This window comes from Diaphorina citri, unplaced genomic scaffold, assembly GCF_000475195.1.
Source record: "Diaphorina citri unplaced genomic scaffold, Diaci psyllid genome assembly version 1.1 scaffold252, whole genome shotgun sequence".
Taxonomy (NCBI): Eukaryota; Metazoa; Arthropoda; class Insecta; order Hemiptera; family Psyllidae; genus Diaphorina; species Diaphorina citri.
In genome coordinates, this window is record NW_007377689.1 from 58,208 (window position 1) to 85,056 (window position 26,849).

At 33.8% G+C, this 26,849-nt stretch overlaps 1 protein-coding gene across 1 annotated transcript in view; it reads left to right on the forward strand.

Annotated features, from left to right (window-relative positions):
* LOC103506641 overlaps positions 1-25,320 on the forward strand; it is a 38,091-nt gene extending 12,771 nt beyond the window's left edge. Inside the window, exons 2-3 of the mRNA XM_008471036.2 lie at positions 19,916-20,027; positions 24,846-25,320. Coding sequence (XP_008469258.1) covers positions 19,916-20,027; positions 24,846-25,063 — 330 coding nt within the window. The 3' untranslated portion in view covers positions 25,064-25,320. The remainder of the gene's footprint in view (positions 1-19,915; positions 20,028-24,845) is intronic.
* Positions 25,321-26,849: the final 1,529 nt, after the last annotated feature.

The following is a 26,849-nucleotide window of genomic DNA, read 5'->3' on the forward strand; positions in this document are numbered from 1 at the left end:
TTTTTTTGTTTTTTTTTTTTTTTTTTTTTTTTTTTTTTTTTTTTTTTTTTTTTAAGAGGTTTGACAGAGGGAACTTTAACTGCTATGGTCTTATCGTCCCGAAATCGAGGAGAGAAGGAAGACAGGATAGGAGAAAGCCAGCCGTTTCCGAGAACGAACATTATCCCATCAGGATAAAATCCGCCCCGGGCGGGAATCGAACCCGCGGCCTAGCGCTTACAAGGCAGACGCACTACCAACTAAGCTAACTAGGCTGGCTCGCTATAATTGTGATAAATATTGACTTGGAAATAAAGAAAAACCTTGACCTCCGAACTCGAGCTTTACTTTTTACTCATGGCGAAAATTAAAGAGAAAAGTAACAAAAATCCCATAAATTGTATAAATGACGTAAAACTTGATAATAACTTAGTACCACCTCCTCCTCCTTGTTCCTCTAATCTGCTGTCCAAAGTAAAGGTTCGCCATTCCACAAAGTCCAACTTCCCTCACCACTTTGTTAAAGTTTATGTCCTCTAAACTCTAAAAGAAAAGTTGGAAAAGAACATTAGGTATCATTGCCCAGAACTTATCATTCTTTATCAGTGCCAGTACCAATATACTCAATACCAATAGGTAACACGGTAGTCAGATAAGTTTAATTGAAATGTGTTAGGGAAGGAAATGAAGTTTGCAACTTATGAGAACGGGAACTGGGAGGGGATTACTCAATCACCTAGGGAATAGGGAATAGAACATGTATAATTGTGATAAATATTGACTTGGAAATAAAGAAAAACCTTGACCTCCGAACTCGAGCTTTACTTTTTACTCATGGCGAAAATTAAAGAGAAAAGTAACAAAAATCCCATAAATTGTATAAATGACGTAAAACTTGATAATAACTTAGTACCACCTCCTCCTCCTTGTTCCTCTAATCTGCTGTCCAAAGTAAAGGTTCGCCATTCCACAAAGTCCAACTTCCCTCACCACTTTGTTAAAGTTTATGTCCTCTAAACTCTAAAAGAAAAGTTGGAAAAGAACATTAGGTATCATTGCCCAGAACTTATCATTCTTTATCAGTGCCAGTACCAATATACTCAATACCAATAGGTAACACGGTAGTCAGATAAGTTTAATTGAAATGTGTTAGGGAAGGAAATGAAGTTTGCAACTTATGAGAACGGGAACTGGGAGGGGATTACTCAATCACCTAGGGAATAGGGAATAGAACATGAAATCTTGAAATATGTTTGGAGCGTGTTTCACGTCAGAATGTCAGTTCCTAAAGATTTGAAAATCCTGCGGGATAAAAACATACAGGAAAGAAGATACAAGAGGTAAAGAGAGAAGGGAAAACGTCACATGTTTCAGCATAATCTGTTTGGGAAAAAAACTCGAGACGTTATTGAAAATTGAATAGGAATTAATTTCCATCATACTTTTCCAATTGACACATTAGCTTTGTTAAATCCTGCGGGATAAAAACATACAGGAAAGAAGATGCAAGAGGTAAAGAGAGAAGGGAAAACGTCACATGTTTCAGCATAAACTGTTTGGGAAAAAAACTCGAGACGTTATTGAAAATTGAATAGGAATTAATTTCCATCATACTTTTCCAATTGACACATTAGCTTTGTATGAAGTTCTTCTCTTCTCTCTTGCTGGCATTGTGTTATCTATTTGAAAAGAGTTCGCAAATAATTATTATATTAATGAATTTCATACTGAAAAGTTTCGTTTATTGTAACAGAACTGTATATACAGGTCGTTGCTTAGCAACGCTTTTGCTTGCATGATCATAATGTATCACCATGGATACCTATAGTGTTTAAGTTGGCATAGAAACGTTTTTTAGTCCTGTGGACGCTTTTTTCTTTACTTTTTCTTATGTTGTTTTTTCCCATTCATTCACTAAACTACTTAACTATATTTCTTCTTAACCCATTGCGTGTTCACGTCTCGTAATGAGTAGGTATAGGTTGAATCCTACAATAATGAGATAAAAATACAAAATTACCGTTGTTACTTACTTTTCCATTGTCGAATCTACCTAATTAAGTAAATTGAAAATTGAAATCCTCAGAAAAATTACATAGTGTGCTGGGATTCCATAGAAATAGGTACCTGTGTTGTACTTTGAATTCAGAGTTATTGTTTTTAATGTCCGAAAAATGATGTCTACGAAGGTCCTCAATTCATGCGCTATGTATAATATTCTGGTGAAAGATGTGCTATCCATCATGTACGACGCACTATTAATACCAACCTCAGTGGTGCAGTGGTTAGCACGGTGGACTTTGAATCTGGAGGTTGGTGGTTCGAGTCCAAGTCATGTCACAAAATTTAGCGTAGTATATATTAAGTGGGGAACGACATTTGTGACAAGCACTTATGCTTAACACAATTAAAATTCCTTTTTTTTAGTAATTAATTTAAAATAAAATAATCATACCCTCCAATAGGTAGAGATCATTGTCACCTCGATTCATCAAAGGGAAAAGTTTTATAATACCTACAGAACTTGACAAATAATACAATAATTTACTCACATTTCCTATATTCCCGGAACCTTGTTCTACCCTGACTATCAAAGCTTCGTGCTTTGTATTTGTATTACGCGTACCTCTTCTCCCACTCATTTTGATTTCTAATTACAAAGGTCAATTCTCATTTCACTACCTCCAGGGACGTCAACAGTTTTGATCTGGTTCGCTGTGTTTCCTATTTACTTTTGATTTCCGCAAGTTAATTATGCATTTCCAGTATAACTTTTGTATAAGTGTATATGGTTATTCAAATGCTAATTTAGTGTTGAGGATGCCAATATTATTTTTCTGAAAAGTACACAAGTACCTACACTCATCGACACGTGTACACTGAAATTTATTCTATGCTAGAAATTACTTCTTTTTTATGATAAAATTCTCTTTTCTTCTACAAAAAGAACTTGACAAATAATACAATAATTCACTCACGTTTCCTATATTCCCGGAACCTTGTTCTACCCTGACTATCAAAGCTTCGTGCTTTGTATTTGTATTACGCGTACCTCTTCTCCCACTCATTTTGATTTCTAATTACAAAGGTCAATTCTCATTTCACTACCTCCAGGGACGTCAACAGTTTTGATCTGGTTCGCTGTGTTTCCTATTTACTTTTGATTTCCGCAAGTTAGTTATGCATTTCCAGTATAACTTTTGTATAAGTGTATATGGTTTTTCAAATGCTAATTTAGTGTTGAGGATGCCAATATTATTTTTCTGAAAAGTACACAAGTACACTCATCGACACGTGTACACTGAAATTTATTCTATGCTAGAAATTACTTCTTTTTTATGATAAAATTCTCTTTTCCTCTACAAAACTTATCTCAAACATCATTCCGAGGCTGATGATAATATTGTATTGATGCTTTTCGTTACTTGAACGTAGAAGCGATTTTTCTTCTCGTGTTGTTCGTTTTTCTGATCTATGTAGTTTTTCCCGTGTAATTTGGAGAGAGTTTACTTTAATATTAAGGTTACCAACATCCTACGTGACATACATACGCCTGAATAATGTATTTTGTTGGAATATACTTTTAGTTTCATGCCAATACATCCGAGCAAAGCTTGTGGTGAACCACACTTCTCCTGGCTATTTTTATATCGACATTTTATTTTAAAAGGTTTAAGGTGGGAAATAATCTCACGACTAATGGCGGGCGGCGTGTTTTGATACATTTTTGAAATCCCCATACCTGCCTCCTGTTATCTCGCCCTCCTCCTCCTCCTCCTCCTCTTCCTCCACTCTCTCCCTATACAAGTAGGCTTCGAGGTATTTTGAGCTGTAGTTAGGATTCTCTAATGATAGTAATAGCCTTTATTTGTACAGTAAAATATTGACAATACTCTTAAAATAATAACCAAATAGATAATGACTAATAACTAAAGTACAAAATCAGATAATTATCTGAGGCCAAGAAACTCAAGAGAAAACTCGAGTCAAGTCGAGAGTCGAGTCCTTGTGTTGGCTCATTACTGGAATACTTGGATATTCATAGAGAAGAAAATACCAGATGTAGATACGTAAGCAAAATGTTTAGGATAATAAAAATAGCCAACGAGGAAGTCTATCAAAGAAGGGCTATTTTACAATGGAAAATAGTACAGAAAAATACCCGGCTTTCAGAGATAAGTGATGTTTTCAGAGTAATTTGAATGATCATAATAAATCCAAATCATCTCATTCGCCTTTGTGCCCCCCCCATTTGAATCCATTTCAAGAGCAAGCCATTAGTCCATAATCAATGTCTCAATGATTTGAGAATGTAAATTCAATTCAGTTTTATTTTATGTGATGTTTACATTATGCTCGTACTCGAGTTACATGATTAAGTTTTAATATAAAAAAAAAGATAACGCGAGACTTATAAACTATCCACGATTTAAAAGTGATTATTTATTTTTCTGATTCAGCTCTCTTGGAGTCTTGTTAAAGCGTGTGAAGGGTATTTTATTATCAAACAATTTCAAAGTTTCTATTTTATCCTCAAAAAACTTCAAGTTCTTCCTAGTTACTGGGGGGAGTAATCCAGATAAATCTGCTCCTTGAACATCTAAGCAAAGTCACTTCATGATGATGAAAAGAATAACTTATCTTTCTAAACTTATTCAGAATAATTTATAAAATCAAATTTATGCTGCAGCTTGAAGCTTTTAGCTACGCGAAGAACAACGCTACAGAAGTCAGATTGGATCAAATTAATTTCTTTGATAAAATAAGAAAACATAATTAAAATTTCACAAGTAGGTAATCTGTACCTAATATCTGGGAGAGAATTCTATTATGTACTTAGAACCATTTTTAAAAATGAAGTAAAATGTTTTTAAAATTCATATATTTATATAGGTATCTAATTTATTTTTATTATTAATATAAAAATAAATAAATTATTAAATCAATAAGTTAGTATATTAATACTGTGTTGTACTTTAAATTCAGAGTTATTGTCTTTAATGTCCGAAAAATGATGTCTACGAAGGTCCTCAATTCATGCGCTATGTAGGTATAATATTCTGGTGAAAGATGTGCTATCCATCTCTCATGTACGACGCACTATTAATACCAACCTCAGTGGTGCAGTGGTTAGCACGGTGGACTTTGAATCTGGAGGTTGGTGGTTCGAGTCCAAGTCATGTCACAAAATTTAGCGTAGTATATATTAAGTGGGGAACGACATTTGTGACAAGCACTTATGCTTAACACAATTAAAATTCCTTTTTTTTAGTAATTAATTTAAAATAAAATAATCATACCCTCCAATACGCAGGCCAATTTTTTTTTGTAAAATTTGGTCTACAATCTTCAGAAATCCAGCAAGCGAGATTTTTTTTTTAGACTTCTTCTGAAGCCTTTTCAAGGTTGCATAATTTTTGAAATTTTCTGAAGGGGGGGGGGCAAGTGCTCCTCTTTTCCTACGCCCATGTTAATCGCCATTGTAAATTGTAATTAAAGTGTGAAGATCACTGACATGAAATGCTAGAACTTCCAAAAGAAATTATATTTTTTTCGCAAAAAAAGTTTTTATTATTATTAAAGAGGTACCTACAAAAGAAATTTTCTGAGAAATGTGAAAGAAATGCGATTATATTTCCGTGGTAATTCCACTTTTCCTTTCTGAGAGTCGAGTCACTTGAGTGACAAAATAAATGCTCTTTTGCACTTTACATTCTTCAACTGCCGAGAAAAAACTGAAGTTTTAGCTGGCCTATTCTGTTAAAACTGTTAAAAGCCCATCAAAGAATATTTTCGGAGCAAGTGCATCTAAATCGGATAAGCTCTTCTCTATTATATCCTTAAGGACAAACATTAAGAATTAAGTCCATCTTAAGTAATGAGGATTTAATATTTTATTAAAAGATATATTTACTCATAAAAAGAACGAGCATGAAAAGCACCTATTGCTCGAAAGTTTTCCTTAGACAGTGTCTGAGTGACTTGGTATTTGTTGTAAGTACATAGGTACTACAAGTGTATTTGTATTTGCTCATTGCATTATTTATTATTCAAGAAAATTCCATGTACCTACTGGAGAGTGTTCTCAGCATTTTAAATCCAAGCTAAGCATTGTTTTCTACACTCTTTTCTTTTCTATTTTACATTATTTTATTTTATCTATCCCTGATGTCATTGTTTCTATATTTTTTCCTTCTAACTTGAGCTGCTGAGTTCAAGAGTTGAAAAATCATCACTGCTAACAATTTCTTGTCTTGATGTGCTCCCTAGAGTCCCTTGGGTTGTTATAAACCTCTTACTTTACTTTACTTTAACAAGTACATTTTTTATATTCTTTTGTTTATTTTTTCTCTCGCAGAGAAAGCTACCTTTCCTTTTTCTTTTAGTCATGTAAAATTCTTCAAGTAGGTTTGTACATGAAAGTTCATCTTAATTCAGTAGGTACTGAGTCAATAAATGATTAAGGAGTAGTTTTCTTGTTCCTGTGTGACATCAGTTTTGAATATTTACTCGTATGTCGCTATTTTTTTATTATTTTTTTTTAAAAGAGGTTTGACAGAGGGAACTGTAACTGCTTTGGTCTTATCGTCCCGAAATCGAAGAGAGAAGGAAGACAAGATAGGTCATAGGCCTGATTGTGAATCACAAATCACTCCTGTTCTCCGAAGTTCGAAATATTAGACCGGAATCAACACAAACAATATTCCAACTGATCTGTTGACTCTAATCAGTGTCGAGAATAACAATTCAGTATTTTATATCCTGATCCTTACAAGGACGAACAGTCAAGTGTGTTTCGTAGGTTTTAGGTGTTTGTTTCGTGCGAACGCTTGAAAAAGAGTTATAAAGAATGTAGAATTACTTAAGGCTAATTTTAACTGGAAGAAATAAAGAATGTAGAATTACTTAAGGCTAATTTTAACTGGAAGAACAACATAAAAAGTGCGAGTTGAAAACAAACAAAAAAGACAAGCTGTGTTTTCAGAGTAATTTGAATGATCATAATAAATCCAAATCATCTCATTCGCCTTTGTGCCCCCCATTTGAATCCATTTCAAGAGCAAGCCATTAGTCCATAATCAATGTCTCAATGATTTGAGAATGTAAATTCAATTCAGTTTTATTTTATGTGATGTTTACATTATGCTCGTACTCAAGTTACATGATTAAGTTTTAATATAAAAAAAAGATAACGCGAGACTTATAAACTATCCACGATTTAAAAGTGATTATTTATTTTTCTGATTCAGCTCTCTTGGAGTCTTGTTACTTCTCGGTATCAAATAATAGTCATAGGCTTGATTGTGAATCACAAATCACTCCTGTTCTCCGAAGTTCGAAATATTAGACCGGAATCAACACATAAACAATATTCCAACTGATCTGTTGACTCTAATCAGTGTCGAGAATAACAATTCAGTATTTTATATCCTGATCCTTACAAGGATGAACAGTCAAGTGTGTTTCGTAGGTTTCAGGTGTTTGTTTCATGCGAACGCTTGAAAAAGAGTTATAAAGAATGTAGAATTACTTAAGGCTAATTTTAACTGGAAGAACAACATAAAAAGTGCGAGTTGAAAACAAACAAAAAAGACAAGCTTATCAAGTATATTTAAAAATTTAAAATTACGACATATTTTTTTGTGAGCTCCTCTTCACTTTCTGTTATTTTTCTTTTCATTGGAATCCATTGTGAATTTTCTCTCTCAGAAGCTGATATGTTTTGTTCCGAGATCTGTATTATTTACTTTGTATTATTTACTTCATAATATCTCCATGCAAAAAATGACAAAATGAGAAAACTTGCTTTATCATAATATGTTTATAATGGAGGAAAACAGTACATATTATATAAAAAAAGAGGTAATACTCGTAGATATGTAGAATTGTACAACCTTGTACTGAAGGAGTTACTGAGTGTTTAAGAAAGGAAACTCTTTCTAGGAAAGAGATTTGCAATTTTCTGTCCTTGTGGTATGTAGAGGTACCTCATTACTCATTACACGTACTGAATTAGTTATAATTTATAATGAAAAAAACTGACCATCGAAAATTTGACCCGATTACATTACTTTCCTTCCTATAGGATAAAGAAAGTAAAAAAGCATAATAGCTATATCATACAAACTAGTTACTCTTATATGTACTTAAGTATTTGCTAAACAGAAATACTGTCTGTATTTTTCAGTCATAACTTTGAAAATAAGAATATCACATTCTCAGTTGTCAGTGAAATTTAATTTTACATTTTCTTTTTTTTCCATCAGGATTCGTGTAGTTTTAGCGCCACGGTAGGTTAGTTTTAAATTATGAAATGTGTTGAGTTGGAATTGGAACAAGAAAATTAATGTTTTCCGGAAGCAATCCCAGTCAACTCTAATGAAGTGTTCATTTCTCATAGTAGAGGATGGTATGAGGTAGGTATTATAGGAACTGAAAATCTGGCAAACTTTCGGAACACTCGGTTATCAACTGTGGGTAATGTTGGAATTGGAAGCAAGTAGACCTGTGTGTTCTATTGATGTTTTCATTAAACTTCAGGAATGTAGGCAGGTAGCTATTTCTGATGAAAGTTACCCGCTACTCATTGCTTGGATGGTTATTCAAGCGAAATACAGCTAATAACATACTCGGCACACTTGGATTCACAGTTTGTTTACCAGTAGAGATACATACGTCCTAAGTACCTTTCATTGCTTCATTCAAGTCTTGAGAAATATTATTATCGTATGAACTATGAAAATGTTTTCATGCTGTCAGGCTTTTAGGATAGATTTTTAGGACCTAGATAATGGATTTTCTTTCCTCTATCTCTCTCTTCTTCCCGATTAATTCTGTGATTTTTGTGGACTATGGATATTATCAAAATTTCAATTAGGTAGTTGGGCATGTACTAAGCGTTTATTATTTTGCAAGTTATTTGTTGGTGGTGGTATTTTATTATTATTTATCTAACTTAAAAATTTCATTCGAAGTATTAAGAACGAAAGGTTGCTAGAATCACTAGCATAAATTCTACCCAAGTATTTACACGCAGTACTCGCACGTTTCTAATTCTGTTTTGTATCAGGTAGATATGCAGTTGCAGTTAGACAATGCACTCACAAGTATGATTCGATTATATATTATATCTGAATACAATTTCTATCAATTAACACAAATACAATAGTGCATTATGTGTAATACGAAACACATGTGAAATAGTCCAAGTATAGGGAACTCATTCATTTACTGATGTATTATTGTCTGCATTGGTCTGGCTGGGGGACTTTAAATAGGCATAATATCTCCATGCAAAAAATGACAAAATGAGAAAACTTGCTTTATCATAATATGTTTATAATGGAGGAAAACAGTACATATTATATAAAAAAAGAGGTAATAGATATGTAGAATTGTACAACCTTGTATTGAAGGAGTTACTCAGTGTTTAAGAAAGGAAACTCTTTCTAGGAAAGAGATTTGCAATTTTCTGTCCTTGTGGTATGTAGAGGTACCTCATTACTCATTACACGTACTGAATTAGTTATAATTTATAATGAAAAAAACTGACCATCGAAAATTTGACCCGATTACATTACTTTCCTTCCTATAGGATAAAGAAAGTAAAAAAGCATAATAGCTATATCATACAAACTAGTTACTCTTATATGTACTTAAGTATTTGCTAAACAGAAATACTGTCTGTATTTTTCAGTCATAACTTTGAAAATAAGAATATCACATTCTCAGTTGTCAGTGAAATTTAATTTTACATTTTCTTTTTTTTTTCCATCAGGATTCGTGTAGTTTTAACGCCACGGTAGGTTAGGTTTAAATCATGAAATGTGTTGAGTTGGAACAAGAAAATTAATGTTTTCCGGAAGCAATCCCAGTTAACTCTAATGAAGTGTTCATTTCTCATGGTAGAGGATGGTATGAGGTAGGTATTATAGGAACTGAAAATCTGGCAAACTTTCGGAACACTCGGTTATCAACTGTGGGTAATGTTGGAATTGGAAGCAACTAGACCTGTGTGTTCTATTGATGTTTTCATTAAACTTCAGGAATGTAGGCAGGTAGCTATTTCTGATGAAAGTTACCCGCTACTCATTGCTTGGATGGTTATTCAAGCGAAATACAGCTAATAACATACTCGGCACACTTGGATTCACAGTTTGTTTACCAGTAGAGATACATACGTCCTAAGTACCTTTCATTGCTTCATTCAAGTCTTGAGAAATATTATTATCGTATGAACTATGAAAATGTTTTCATGCTGTCAGGCTTTTAGGATAGATTTTTAGGACCTAGATAATAAGTTATAGCCGACATCGACAGTATACAATTAATGGGGTACCTATTGTGGTATACATATTTTTATTAAATTAATTTTTCTGCGATGAGAAACATATTGAGTTCAAATGAGGAAAAACGTGTAATTACTTTGATCTTTGACAAGATTAGGTTTGAGATAACATAATATATTCTCTTATTACTTGTATTCCTGTATTAATGAGGAGAGGAGCCGGAACGATGTTACATATTAAGTCATTTTGATTAGACATCAACACATTTGCATTGTTAGTACAAATTTTAGGCAAATTCTACAAATCTGCAAGCATAAGAAGATGATCAACCCATCAATTAAGAATTCCTTTGGTGTAAAAATAAAAACTTTGCCTGTCTGTACCTTTTTGAAGGTGTTGCAGAAAATGAGTATTAGGTATTTATCTCATCAACTCATCATTATTATTTTTAATATCGTTTGATTCGTTAGTAGGTACTCTAAAGCTTCTGTCTTTCTTTTACCACGATCGAATAAACTACGGGCTAAAAAATTCCCGGAGGCACGGACGGACCAAGCTTGTTAGGAGACGATATTAGTTTTGTTGAAAGGAAAGAAAATCTTTGAAGATGGCCATCTAGTTACAAAATACCGCTAAACATATTTATGTCGGCGCTATTAATATTAAACCGCGGTTGGATACACGATACAAGTTTGAAGTTCCTTCATTAGAGTGAAAACTTAGTCACAGGAGATTTCCTACTCCCCAAACAGAGGCCAAGAATATTATTATTATTAAGCTTCTCAGAAAAGCTGCCAAATGAAATTCTATTCTCTCTAAACAATAAAACAAAATTGAAGAGATGCAGAATTCTATTTACTTTTTATGAAGTTCACAACCTACTTTTTTATGAAGAAAATAAATAATTACCATCGTACCTTTTTACCATCCTTCCTCTTTTTAATCCTTTGTTTTCTCTTCCTCCTCTTTCTTTTCATTTCATATTCTTACCACTCACAGCTTCATTTCTCGTTCGCTTTTTGTTTTCACTCCTATTTAACAGGAAAGCAGGCAGCTAGCAGCTAGCTGGGATGAAATATCAGGACTCGGGAGGTATAATCAAGATGTTTTTTTCTTTCATATCGAGCAGGTTTGGTTCATTTATTACTGCGAGATGAATAATTGTTTGCAACCTTAAGATAGAGATAAGAAGGGGAAAAAAAATGCTATCGCAAACCCAGATAGGTAGAAATAGGTACCTAATACTTTTCCGCTTATATTTTTTTAATAAGAAGAAAGAGAAGTATCAGTCGGATATTTCAGATATTTCTTCCTCTGCAGATTCATTACAGTTTATATAAAATTAAAAAAAAACGTTTGGAATTTTTTTTTATATCTGAAAACTTTCAAGCGTAGGTTTTTGATATGAAGAAGTTTTTGGTTCCATTATTCTCTTTCGCCTGTATGAGAGAAAGTTTATCTCGTAAAGTTGGTAATAATGATCGAGTGGTAAAGTGTTTGTTTTTGAAACCCAAAGTTCAGTTTAGATTAGAACTCCCTCTTTTGGCCTGTATGTCGATAGGCTTGAACTTTATTGAGTATTTAACTCGTAGTATGGTACTATAAACATTAATATCTCCAAGTATGATAGTAGGTACATACTATGTATTAGGTAGCTATTACATTTTTTTTTTTTTTTTTTTTTTTTTTTTTTTTTTTTACATTTACATACCTACATACTGCCTGTATAGAAGATGGTAAAAAAAATGCCTGTGGTTTTACACGAGGCTTGTAGGTGAAGTAGGTACTTGCTGGCTCTTGTAATTTGTAATTCAGCCATAAAGTTCGACACAAACGTTAGTATCTCCAGAGAGTTCTAGACTGCGCAGTCCAGGTATCTCCTGGGACAGTAGCATGTTACTCGGGCCTATTCTATAGTATACTGGGTACTCCTCCTTTTATATTATTATTACCTACTTGTCTTTTTTTAATAGGTTTGATAGAGGGAGCTGTTTAATAGGAAAAATCCGCAGCCGTTCTGAAAAAGTACCTTATCTGTTGTTTAGGAAAAAAATCCTCCTCGGACTGGAATTGAACCCGCCACCTAGCACTAACAAGACAGACACGCTCTGCCCTCCCAGCTAACTAGGCTGACTTTAGCATACTAAGCTGTACGGCTGTGCGTGATATAACAAGACCCTGTTTCATTCCCTTCTGTTTACTTTTCACACCAGACTTTCACACACAAATGCTGTTCAGCATCTTTTTTGTTCCAACAACTAGGAGATAGCGCTTTTTTTTACCTTCTACAATCTACGTTATGCTGACTAGACTATGCTTCGACTATTAAAACCCTAATCTTAGGAAATAATAATCCCTAGTTTCTAATCTAGATCCAAACACTCGTTTTGAATTTTCCGTTCATGTTAATGGGAACGAGTTAGGTTCGTATGGCAGACATCGTCTTTGGCTCTGTTGGGAGTGTTCTGTATGTATTTATTGTACATAATATTTATCGTATGTTTGTATTCAATATTCATGATGCGTGATTTTGTAACGGGATAAACCACATTTTTGTTCTTCAAATGAAGGAACAAGCATGCTCTCAATTCTCATGTTTATTTTAACTTGATAACTACTCGTAGCATTGTTACGCTGTTATTATTTTTTACAGTAATGTGTATGTTCAATTGTTCACATAGAAACAAACACAAGTTTGTTAACTTTTTTCCAAAGTAAATGATGATTTGTAAAGCATAAAAAAAAAAACAAGAGTTTCATTTTTTATTGTTCTTGTTGCTGTAATAATTTGTGAACAAAAGTTTGCGAACATAACTTTTCAATCCTAGATTTTTATTTCTATTGGAAAGATTTTATGTTAGATAGACAGGAGGCGAGGGTTTGCCTGGGTGTATTTTCTCTGGAAATGTTGAATGTGTTTGGATATAGCGAGAAACTCAAAGATGCTCCTCGCACAGTTGTGTCTAAACTTTAATTAATTTTTGTAGACATTGAAATAGGATAAAACGTGCGATTTAAAAGTTAATAAAAGTGTACAAAGTTTCAATTAAACTTTTATAAATAAAAAGTATAACCTCCTCAGTTACAGAAAGTTTCGCAGGAAAAGATAGACTTTTTTGGCACTACAAATATTACCTTAGCCTTGGAGGAAAGTTCTCATTATTTTAGTTTTTATTTTGGAGAGGAGAAAATCTTTGTGTCCTTTCAGTTTGTGAAATTTTGGCATAATGGGACTCAAGTTATAGCCGACATCGACAGTATACAATTGATGTACCTATTGTGGTATACATATTGTTATTAAATTAATTTTTCGCGATGAGAAACATATTGAGTTCAAATGAGGAAAAACGTGTAAATACTTTGATCTTTGACAAGGTTAGGTTTGAGATAACATAATATATTCTCTTATTACTTGTATTCCTGTATTAATGAGGAGAGGAGCCGGAACGAACGCCGGAACGATGTTACTCCTGTGTTAAGCTACGCCGAGCAAGGCCCATAAATGGATAGGTGACTTAAACATTATATTGGGGAATAAAGGGAGAACGGGCTCTAGTCTTGATTTTAAATCATTATATGAAAGTAAGATCAAAAATCAAATCAATAATAATAATAAACTGAATATTAAACAAATTTGGTAGGTACATAGGTAGGTACTGGTTTTTACTTTCCTTATCCTATAGGAAGGAAAGTAATGTAATCGGGTCAAATTTTCGATGGTCAGATTTTAGTGCCAAAACACGTTTTCAGCATCTTTTTTGTTCCAACAACTAGGAGATAGCGCTTTTTTTTACCTTCTACAATCTACGTTATGCTGACTAGACTATGCTTCGACTATTAAAACCCTAATCTTAGGAAATAATAATCCCTAGTTTCTAATCTAGATCCAAACACTCGTTTTGAATTTTCCGTTCATGTTAATGGGAACGAGTTAGGTTCGTATGGCAGACATCGTCTTTGGCTCTGTTGGGAGTGTTCTGTATGTATTTATTGTACATAATATTTATCGTATGTTTGTATTCAATATTCATGATGCGTGATTTTGTAACGGGATTATTTTTAGCTCACCTACTGATAAAGAATTAAGAAAATGACTAATAGGCAATAAGAAATAAAGATGAATATGAAATAAACATATAAACAAAAGTAAAATAAATAATTGATAATAATAATAGATAAATAAACAAACTATTATTATAAAACATAGAGAAATACAACATTCGAGGTGCCAATAGGACCATTCTTCGTAGCTCAGCGGTCACTACATTGTTTCCGGGGCAAAAGAACCGGGTTCGAATTGAAGTCATTCTTTTCAATCCTATACATATCTGTGAATTGACGCTCTGTAATCAAAGAAAAAGATAAAAAAAATATATATTTTTTAAAATAATCAATTACTTTTTTTATTATTAATCAATTATTTTTTATTCCATTCTAAAAGTAATTAATTTTTCTTTCGATTTCATTAGCTTGGAAACCTGAAGCTAATATGTAATAATAAATATGGCTTAACGGCTTAACCCTCTGTGGTGTTGTTTGTGTATAAGGGGTCCCTCCCCCAGTTTTGTCTGCCTTTTTCCTCCTGGGTTAAGGGTTAACCCAACAAAGTTGTTAAACTGCCTGGTTTGTCGTCATTTATCCTTAGTTTTTTTAATGTTGCCATTTTTACATATTCTTTGAATTGTTTCATGAAATACACATAGATCAGGAACTTTCAATATGCTGTGAGAGTTCACAGTTCTGAAAGATCTGATATTTTAGAAGCAGTAGAGCCTAACTTTTTTTTTTTTTTTTCGAGTTAAAAAAAAATGAATAAATCATAAATTATGTCCACAAATGAATAATATTTTGGTCCATGAAGTATATTTTATATTGGAAGCTATGTTTTTATTGACCTGGTCCCAGATGTACTGATCAGCCATACCAAACCCAAACTCCCAATAAAACCCTCTGGGTCCATTTTCCGTAAAACCCATTTCCTCTTTCCAAAATCCCTGTTACATAAATAACTAATGGATTTTTTAATTTCATTTTCGTCTTGTTTTTAGCGTTCTAATAGCGTTTTTACATCATAATATTTATACCTACCTGTATTTATAAAATTCTGTACATAATTGTGAAATTTAAAATGCTCAAATCAGGCACTTAATCTGTTTTCCTGCCTAGGCTGCTTCTAGAGTTTGTCTTGTTTTTATCTTAAAGTATTCTTTGCCTACTAGCTTTAATTTCTATGGAGAGAAAATAGAAGATAAGATGATAATTCAAAGTAGTTTTTCCTAGCGAAAGGGTTTTGTTTTACGTTTCTGCTGCAAAGAATATCGCTTTTTGCATTCTACTCAAAGAAAGGCAAAATAATATTTTTCTCTCTACGTACGTACCTACCTAAGAGTTTTTCATGCGATAAATTCACCTGTTAGACTTATTACATTTTAACTTTTCTTCTGGAAAAATTATTTCTATTCTCCTGGTTTTCTTTGAACATTATTCTGTATGTAACAATTTTCTGTGCTTAAAGCTCAAGTAAGTTTACATTTAGGCTGTCTTCCACACAGAAGAAACATTCCACTTTGTAGTAAGCTTAGCTTTATCTGCAAGAGTTTCATTTTTTATTGTTCTTGTTGCTGTAATAATTTGTGAACAAAAGTTTGCGAGCATAACTTTTCAATCCTAGATTTTTATTTCTATTGGAAAGATTTTATGTTAGATAGACAGGAGGCGAGGGTTTGCCTGGGTGTATTTTCCTTTATCTGTTTGTTTCAGTAGAAATTTGACTTTACCTTTTAACAAGTTCACGAGTCTAAGAAGCAAACTCTCTTTTTACCATTTTCAAGAACTGTTTTTGTATTTCTGCGTACGTATATCTGCCTGATATACTTTTACAACACATCCGATTCATACTTGCGAAATTCATGTGAATTGTTGGACAACTTGTCAGTTTTTTCCTCAAAAAAAGGAAAAATTGAAAATATAAGGGAAAGAAATGGAAAGGACAAGAAGAGAAAAAAAATCCCAAGAGAATGCTTTATCTGTTTGTTTCAGTAGAAATTTGCCTTTACCTTTTAACAAGTTCACGAGTCTAAGAAGCAAACTCTCTTTTTACCATTTTCAAGAACTGTTCTTGTATTTCTGCGTACGTATATCTGCCTGATATACTTTTACAACAGATCCGATTCATACTTGCGGAATTAATGTGGATTGTTGGACAACTTGTCAGTTTTTTCCTCAAAAAAAAAAGGAAAAATTGAAAATATAAGGGAAAGAAATGGAAAGGACAAGAAGAGAAAAAAAAATCCAAGAGAATGCAGAAGAAATCCCCGTATATGTAGGAAATAGGAAAGTGACAGACATACAGAAAGACAAAGATATTTAAATTTCATGAATAAGCTTCCGTAAAAGAAACAATAAGTTTACTTGTATGAGAAGGATATAAGAATATACAACGAAAGAAAAGTAGGGGATGAAAGAAAACAGAGAGTTTGAGATAAAGACACGTCAACATGTACTTCCGAAGAAATAAGAATAAAATAAACTGAAAGCTCCATGTTTCTGGAAGACCATGATACAAGATGTCTTCATATGAATTTGCAAGTTTTGTACGTACCTACATTGAGTTTTGTAGTTTGAAAATCTTCAACATCATGATGGAAAATTTCTACAAGTTGGCAGCCACTCTTCTCTATTCATAATATCAAGTAATTCTATCATCAAAGGGTCTAAAACTAAGATGTCTCCGATTTTTAGAACGCCTCACTTGTTATTTTCTTTTCTTGATGCAGCCACTCTCACTCTATTCATAATATCAAGTAATTCTATCATCAAAGGGTCTAAAACTAAGATGTCTCCGATTTTTAGAACGCCTCACTTGTTATTTTCATCATAGCAATATTTTTCAAGAGATAAACACAAGATTCTATAAAATTTATTTATGTGTATATTTTTTTTTTCGCTTCTGCTATAGGTATCTAAGTAGGTATTGGTTGTTCTGTACAATGGTTTGTCTGCAGATCCGAAACCAAAGTTCGGTTTAAATTAGAACTTGACTCGTATAGTGTAAAGTGTAATGCTAATGAAAAATATTTAGCCTCACTACCTTTCCTAGTTACCTGAAATACTAGAGGTGAATTTTTTCAACGTCAAAAGAATACCAGACGAACATTATTAATAATATTTTGGTTTCCAGGCAGTGAGTGCTTTCTGCCCCCCCCCTTTAATATAAGATTTATTTTTACTCTTCCAGACTCTTCATACCTCACTTCTCCTTTTTTGTCAATCTCTAAAGGTTTTCTCCTTCTTCTCCTTTGACTCGTTTTCATCTTGTTCAAGTTCAATATCCTTTTGGAATGGGGGTGGAGTGTTTAATTTCTTATTTAAAGCATAATCTACCTAATGGATATTAATGTTTTCCTAATTATGTGGAAACTGAAAATCTTTTTACTGCCATAAACTGTTAAAATTTTAACGAAGAACGGAAACTAGAAGCAGAAAGGTTACATTATACTGTGTAGGGCGTTGTCTAAGTCTTGTTAAAGAATACGGCGCGGTGGTAATCAAGTTTTATTTTCTTCGCCAGTAATTAATGGTATTTTCCTAACACAATGGAAAGTTAGTTGTCCTATTGTTATCCCCGACACTAATCTAACTTTCATCTCAGATACGCTAGGAATGTGCAGCACTCTTGTGTGGCCAAATAATAGTGCGGAGGAAAAGGATTTGGAAATTTCAAAGGAAAACTTTCTTCCGGGTCCATTTTATATTTTTAGTGAATTTCAACGAGCATTTTAGATGTGCTTTTGCTTGCTGTATAATTCAGGGCTGTCAAAATTATGAATCCTAAACTCATAACCCATAAATATTGTGCACGTCGCGTCGTATGTATTGTTTCGGGTGCCCGACCTTGGTCTCTCTTGGTGCTGAATGAATAAAATAATTCTCAAGTTCTGAATAACTTCGCAGGAGTTCTGAATAACTTCGCATTTACATAATAATAATAACACGAGATGAGGGAGAGTAAAAGAGTAAAATACTTGAAATAATAGAGTTAAAATTGTTCAAAATGTAGTTCTATTAATCCTTTTCAAAAACACCAGAAAGTTGAAAACTTCAAAAAAAAAAAATAATAATAAAGTTCCTCTTTATAAAGTTTTTTTTCAGTTCATTAAAGTAACAACTTTTTTTCACTTTTCCCTCTGAAAAAAGTACTTAAAATCTGACAATTGTTAGAAATTTGTTGCAAGTTATAGTTTTCATATCATTAAAGGTAAGCTCCTGGGAAGAAGAAGAATAAATAAAATCTGACTCATTTGAAAGGATCAATTTTTTTGTGTATCTTAAAGTTTTCATCTATTCCTGTATTAGAAAAAAATAATGAAACTCCAACTTTTATTTAATGATTCTCTTGAAGCATAATTTTGTATATGAAAACCTAAATAATAACCTTGTCAGTGAATCAAGGCAAAGTTTTGTAAGTGTAAAACTATTGATGGAGTAGTTTTTCAAATTATGTACCTACTACTGAATGAAGCAATATATTTGGGAATGACGTTGATTATGTTAGCAAATGTATGAGTTGGGTCACTTATTCATAGCGTAACATTCAGTAAGTTAAACTTCTCTTGAACCAAATTGGTTATGAGTGGATTTTATACTGTGGTTAAGATCAGCTTTATTATGCTATAGAGTATAGAAGTATTTCGTTGACCTATATTTTTCCCATTTCCAATAATGATTACGTGCCCTATCAATATTATTAGAGCAAGAGTAAATTACAATCGTGGTTAGGTTTTTGTAAACCATCCAGAAAGATTTTTTTCTTTCCAAAATTATGTAAATGGGGAAAAAGATATGAAACATATCAACTAAAATAATAATTATGATAGCAATAGCTTCAAGCATCAGTTAAAATTCGTTCGTGGCATTGATAGATGGTTGTGACAATGAATGTTGGAGACATTTATCTCATTCTAGTTATTCCGACTTGGCAGTCACCCTATGAAATGTAAATTGCATTAGGAACACATTTTGCTCGCATACCGCTTCACGTAAGCACTAGAAAATAATGTGCAAAATTTTTAATCTCTATATTTACTCGTATGTCCTCTTCCTCTCCTGTTTCTATTGTTTTTGTCGAGTTACAAACCCCCCAGACAGTATCTACATACAGCTGTATTATAAGCTATTCCAAATGAGTCTAAACGTGGATATTATAGTTGTCTATTTTTCCTCCCTTAAATCCCATTTACGACTTGCTTGTGTTACATTGTTCCAATCAACGTGCAATGTACATTCCCTACTAGCATGGTAACTAATTTTATAGTCCACTCGTCCATTCGTATGTCCATATTGTCTATGCGTCAGGTACACTCGATTTTCTTTGACCGCAGTTTGGATGTCGACCCTAAAAAGTTGACCGTAATCAGGTAATTTTGACGGCAATTTGGATTTTCCGTTCCGACCTACCTACTCGACAGAGCTTAACCTATGTGACCACGGGACCTAACTTATAACCTTCCTCTGTTTTCTGGTTTCAGCTTGAAGAAGATACAAGCGTGGAAGTTGCAGAGGGAGAAACGAAACCAATTACTCGACAGAGCTTAACCTATGTGACCACAGGACCTAACTTATAACCTTCCTCTGTTTTCTGGTTTCAGCTTGAAGAAGATACAAGCGTGGAAGTTGCAGAGGGAGAAACGAAACCAAAATCTGGTGTAGATGATGATTTAACATCCCTGACGTGGCTGCAGGACAAGAACTTATTGAAAGGTAAGACCCACGACCCACAAACCCAACTGCAATATTTCAAGAAGAAAAAAAATCAAATTTTATACAGGATAAATAAAAAAAATCAATTTTATTTTGTAGAAAAATATAGCTTAGGAAAATATTAAAAAACAATCTGTCGCCAGAGAATAACTTTTACCGAATTTAAATTTTCTCCCGATCTCCTCTTAAAGAAAACAGTCCACTTTATTCTGAATATTGAAGGAAAAAGGTCAATGGAAAACCTGTCATCTCTTCTCACCTTGGAGAAAACTAAAGGGCAAAGAAAATATCCAGGGAAAAGCTAAGTAAATATAGGACAAACGTTCCCTTATCGCATCCCTTGGGGTATTTTTCAATAAACGTTTTCTATTTAATGTTTTGAGAATTAAAATCCCATTTTCGAAGCCACACGGACTCAGGTTCCGAACGTCATCGTCTGATGATAAATCAGCGAACTGACATCAACAGATCAGCAAACTGACATCAACAGATCAGCAAACTGACATCAACAGATCAACTGGACTTGATTGTAGATTCAACACAACAAGCACACCTTCTACATCAAGCGTCCGTCGCCCTTTTTCAAATGTTTTAAATTTTTTAAATTAATGTACACTGAAAAGTGAAAAATAAGACACGGCGCGAACAACATTTACTCACTTCATGTTAAGGCCCCTCGCACTTCGTCACACGACTCGTAGAGTCTCATATCATTTCCATAGGTTTGGTTTTTTAGGCGACTACGCGCTACTAAAAGTTGCGGGTATACCTAAAAAACTGATTACACAAAATTCAACTGATTGGCCATAAGGAGTGCGAAAATTAGCTGACTGACCAAAAGGCAATATGCTATTTTCGAAGCCACACGGACTTAGGTTCCGAACGTCATCGTCTGATGATAAATCAGCGAACTGACATCAACAGATCAGCGAACTGACATCAACAGATCAGCGAACTGACATCAACAGATCAACTGGACTTGATTCTAATAGATTCAACACAACAAGCACACCTTCTATCGCCTTATTGAAAAAAAAAAGAACAAACTGGCACTCATATTATCTATCCATACGAGTATTTACTTCCTTGTCTGCTTGTTTCCCTCAATTATGTACTTTTGTTACAAAGGAGTAGTACTAAAATAAGCGACCAATGGGTGAATACATAAAATACAAAGTGCTAGGTGTGTACAAAGTAAAGAAAGTTGATGGTGGCATTGGTGGCAGTTTCCACGAAGCCACATGTTTAAGAAGTAACTAATTACTGTAAAAGAGAGAGGGAGGGAGAGCCTGGTGCTAGTGGTCGAGATTAAAGATTCTTGTATTATTGAATAGCCCTTGAGTCTCTAATTGAGTGCTATTTTTCTTATATAGGAAAATGAGTCCTCAGTCTCAAGTCAAGACTAACCCTTAAGGGATGTCCTTATTGTTCAGTAATACCAGCCTAAGATCCAAGATTATATAAGTAGGCTCACCTAATACACTTACGAGTATGAGGTATACCCATGCGTATTCATGGTACGTGCTGTAATTATTACAAAGCCCTATATAATGCTTTTTCTCAGTATTATCTCGGTGTTTTCCATTATGAATGAAATTCACGTGTAGCTTTCTGCCCTGTGTCTAATCTAAGGGTACAGTTCTGTAGCACAACCTCACCTCCTTAATATCATGCTAATGCTCAAGTCTCTGGAACATCTCCAACCGTCCCGTATTTCCGTATTATCTCGGTGTTTTCCATTATGAATGAAATTCACGTGTAGCTTTCTGCCTTATGTCTAATCTAAGGGTACAGTTCTGTAGCACAACCTCACCTCCTTAATATCATGCTAATGCTCAAGTCTCTGGAACATCTCCAACCGTGTGACAACTGTTTCTAGAAACAACATTCATATTGTAGGTTTTCTCCTCTGCTATTTGGTCTTTGTAGCTGTCCGGTGTACGAATGTTCATTTCTATTCTATTTTCTTCTATAGGGAATGGGTATTGTTTCTCTGAAATGACAGACAACCTGCGGTATTCATATTAGTCTTGAACAATTTCAAGACATTGATTTTGTCCCCGTCCTAGTAGAAATTGAAACACAATGAGGTTCGAGTCTTGAGCTGTGGAGTTTAGATGAATTCTGGGGTTGTCCTTTTTCTCTTGTGTTTCTTCTAATCTTACGCACATCACATGTTTATCGATGTCTCTTGGATATTCGGAGTATACCTAGAACTTCTTTCTCAAGTCGTTCCAGATTGTTTACGGTATTTATTGTGAATTCTGTTGAAATTAAATCCGAAGCTTTCCAAGAATTTGAAAATGAAAAGTAATCGTTTGGTAGACAGATAGCATCGTGAGCATTGAGCTATGAACTATTTTCATTATTTCAAAAGGAGATGTGCATTTACTTGAAATACCAGAATGTAAGGGCATAGCTCAGTTCCAATTACGAGCTGAAATATTCAGGGGCTTAAGGTCTATTGCAAGTTGCAGGGATTTTTTCCGAGAACCAAGATAAATTTTAAAATTGGAAATTTATTCCAATTTGCTCTTCATACCAAAAAAAGAAAAAATCTACAGAAAAAAATCTGCACTATTGTTTGTTCATTTCAAATCAGGAAAACAAATAAGTACAAATTCAATTACTTTTGCTTTATTCCTGCTCGGTACTCGATATTAATTAAAAATGTTTAAAATACTCTCAGCTTGTAGGGAATCTGGAATATTTACATTATTTTCAATTGCAACAATCACCAGTGTTTTTCTCTCATAGAAGACTTTGTTCTATTTCAATCAAACAAGAAAAAAAGACAATTTTATTTTAATTTTGTTCTCTCTTATCTGATGCTATTTCATCATTTTGATGACACTGACTGCAATAGCATTCGTTCAAAGATAATAGAAAACATTTTCATGAAAACTTTCGCTAACCGCTGTTTGCAAGGAGAAAAAAATAATAGTCCTGTAATCCACATGTTCTTTCCCCTCTGACCCTTAATAATAATTGAAATGTTAAAAAAAAAAATAGTAGGTAACATAGTACAAGTAGGGAAAGTTGTTATCTAATCCAGGGTTTTGACTATTATGTCATTTTCTTCAAAACAAGTAAAGAATGGAAATTTTTCGCTACAATTACGTATTATGCTCGCTATAAATGCTTTGAAGTTATGCAAAATAATGAAATGTTAAAAGGCACCTATAATAAATTGTACGAATAAACAATCTACATTTGTGGTAATGCACCTTAACCATTTCACAAAATGTAAAATGCATTCCAACAGTGGGTTTCTATTGCACAAATTACTTCACAATAGGTACTCATACTCACTCTACATTGCTTCCATTAAAAAATGTATTAAGTAATAAATTGCGCAATTAAAAGGGAACAAATTTTCATGAAAGTACTTGAGGGAAATAGAAGATGAAAATATCAACGCATCAGGAAAATGTTTGAAAACTTTGTTTGCTAAAGTTAAATTTTCAACTATCCCGTTTAAGCACGTTACATGAGATTATTATAATATTCAATGGGTTTCATATTTGTTTCTAATATTCGTTCCAACTTGCAAAGTTCAACTTATGTTTGTGCGAAATGTTTGTTCATGGGGTTTGTTCTTAGTTTCGTGTGTATGTGAAGGATTTTTCTTGTTCTTCTTAGATTTGAAAAGTTTTTGGTACTCGTTAGCTATGAGGTTGATGAAGTAGTTTGCTTGTTATTTGTTTCCATATTGTTCTTAAATTGAGCTCCAGTGTAGCGGGCTGCGGGGTTCAGATCTCGCATCAAAGAATAAAATTGCTGATTGTTCATTTCCCCTACTTTTCATCCAATTTTGAATTGTGTTTGGAAATCATTCAAAACTTATTAGCCAATGATATAGCTTAATTTAATAGCTAAACCAAGTTTTGTGGTTCTTACTATCATTTAAAACTAGTGTATACCTAAAGTTGGGATTCAATTTTATAACAGCCTCGACAGATCAATTAAATGTATTACAATAAAAACCCGAAAAAAAAGAAAATTAATTAAACCAAAGATGTACTAATATTTTGCCTTTGAGTTTGCACATTTGGGAGGAAAAAAGCCCGTAATTATTTTTCACGAGTTTAAATTGTGTAATAAGATAGTCACGCGTTCATTAGGGATTTTAATTTACTGAGATGGAATGAAATTTCTGTCTTCTAATTCCTGGAATTTATTAGAGGAAAAGTTCGGCTTCGTGAAAAATTTCCCTAATGATCAAAAAGCGATGTTAATTATTTAATTGCCTTCCTTTACTATTTAGAGACCTATCCACTTATCTACTACTACATTGTCTCCGTTTTTAGTTGATTGAACACAAAAGAGCAAAAATTACTACACGAATAAGTGAACAGAAAATAGTAATAATAACTTTTAATTAAAAAGTTGATAATAATAATAATAATAATAATGTCAGAGAGTATGAGTATTATGAACACATTATGTATAGTTATATGTAGAATGTTCAAATTTAAATTAGTATTGACATTTCTCAATTTGAGAAAAAAAAAAGAAAAAATCTGGTGTGAACATCACACGACTTTCTATTACATTTGCAGAATACGTAGGTATTTGAAAAGAAATAGAAAATAAAAAACCTTCCTCTGTTTCTCGTGAAATTCGTATGTTTTACCTACAATGAAAGACTCGAATGGCAAGTTATTCAAATCCATATTGCATACTTTATCTTTATTCCATCTCGCGCTTCCTTTAAAAAATCCTCTCTGCACTTTATTACGACCTTTCTCTCTGTCTGTGGATGTGGACTACTAATGAACTCATTCGCTAATCACGGTTTACGTTTACTTGTTCCAGGCATTCACTTACACACCCCAGTGGTGCCTCCTGACCTTGAAATGTACCCCAAGGTCGAATCCAAGGACGAAGTCAAGGACAGTTCGGATATAGAAGAATCTTCTTGCTCGAGTGTAAACCCGATGAACTTGAGTGCTAATTATACCAGTAGTGTTAGTTTGAAACATCCCTTCAATGTACCTTATGATCCTATGGTGAGTGTTATTCATATCCAATGATCGGGACTACAAGCCAAGTACGTGATTTAAGATTAACTCTTGGATCACGCAGTCTGATTCGCTAAGATTGAGAAATCTCATTCAAAACTTATTAGCCAATGATATAGCTTAATTTAATAGCTAAACCAAGTTTTGTGGTTCTTACTATCATTTAAAACTAGTGTATACCTAAAGTTGGGATTCAATTTTATAACAGCCTCGACAGATCAATTAAATGTATTACAATAAAAACCCGAAAAAAAAGAAAATTAATTAAACCAAAGATGTACTAATATTTTGCCTTTGAGTTTGCACATTTGGGAGGAAAAAAGCCCGTAATTATTTTTCACGAGTTTAAATTGTGTAATAAGATAGTCACGCGTTCATTAGGGATTTTAATTTACTGAGATGGAATGAAATTTCTGTCTTCTAATTCCTGGAATTTATTAGAGGAAAAGTTCGGCTTCGTGAAAAATTTCCCTAATGATCAAAAAGCGATGTTAATTATTTAATTGCCTTCCTTTACTATTTAGAGACCTATCCACTTATCTACTACTACATTGTCTCCGTTTTTAGTTGATTGAACACAAAAGAGCAAAAATTACTACACGAATAAGTGAACAGAAAATAGTAATAATAACTTTTAATTAAAAAGTTGATAATAATAATAATAATAATAATGTCAGAGAGTATGAGTATTATGAACACATTATGTATAGTTATATGTAGAATGTTCAAATTTAAATTAGTATTGACATTTCTCAATTTGAGAAAAAAAAAAGAAAAAATCTGGTGTGAACATCACACGACTTTCTATTACATTTGCAGAATACGTAGGTATTTGAAAAGAAATAGAAAATAAAAAAAAATGTAATAAAAGGGAAATTTGTTGACACAGGGGAGTATCGAACCCGAAACTTCTCAACTGTAAGTCAATGATTTGTATAGTTTACTAGCTGAAACCCGTCGCTTCGCTCCGGATTTCTGCTAGTAAATCCTCAAGGCATGGCCGTTCATGTCACTCATCCATTTAGTGGTCTTGCTCAATAAGTTGACTTAGTTTCATAGCAGACGTTTTTTAGTCCCCCCTTAAGAAATACACGGGGAACACATTTTGAGGCCAGCAAAACTTTTCCTACGTTTAATATTTTCTCTCGCTTTTAGTTTTCATTTCTTCGAGATAAAACTCAGGGACTATATAAGGTCTCAGGGGCGAAGCCCCGGGAGCGCGAAGCGTGACCTCCTGCCCACCCCGCGAAGCCCCCGGGAGCGCGCAGCGCGACCGTAAACAAGGGAGCGTGAAGCGCGAACCCATGCACAACCCCGCGAAGCCTCCGGGAGCGCGCAGCGCAACCGTAAACTAGGGAGCGCGACCCTATGCACAACCCCGCGAATCTCCAGTAGCACGCAGCGCGACCGTAAACAAGGGAGCGCGACCCCATGCACAACCCCGCGAAGCCCCGGGAGCGCGCAGCGCGACCGTATACGCAACTCCGCGTAGCGACCACGCAAACCCCTGGGGGGTGGAGGGGGCCTTAATGACCCCAGTGTAATTCAACCAGAAATAGATCAGTTGCGCTTACTTGGGTCATGTTTCAAAGTCATAGAGCATAAAAAATGAGGACCAACGGAATTTTTCTTTCTCTTCTACGACTTTTAGATCCCGAGATAAATCGATTAAAAAAATGCCGGTAAATCGTGAACTTTGACGTCACGGCATACGCTCCCGTAGGCCCTAGATCCCGAGATAAATCGATTTAAAAAATACCGGTAAATCGTGAACTTTGACGTCACGGCATACGCTCCC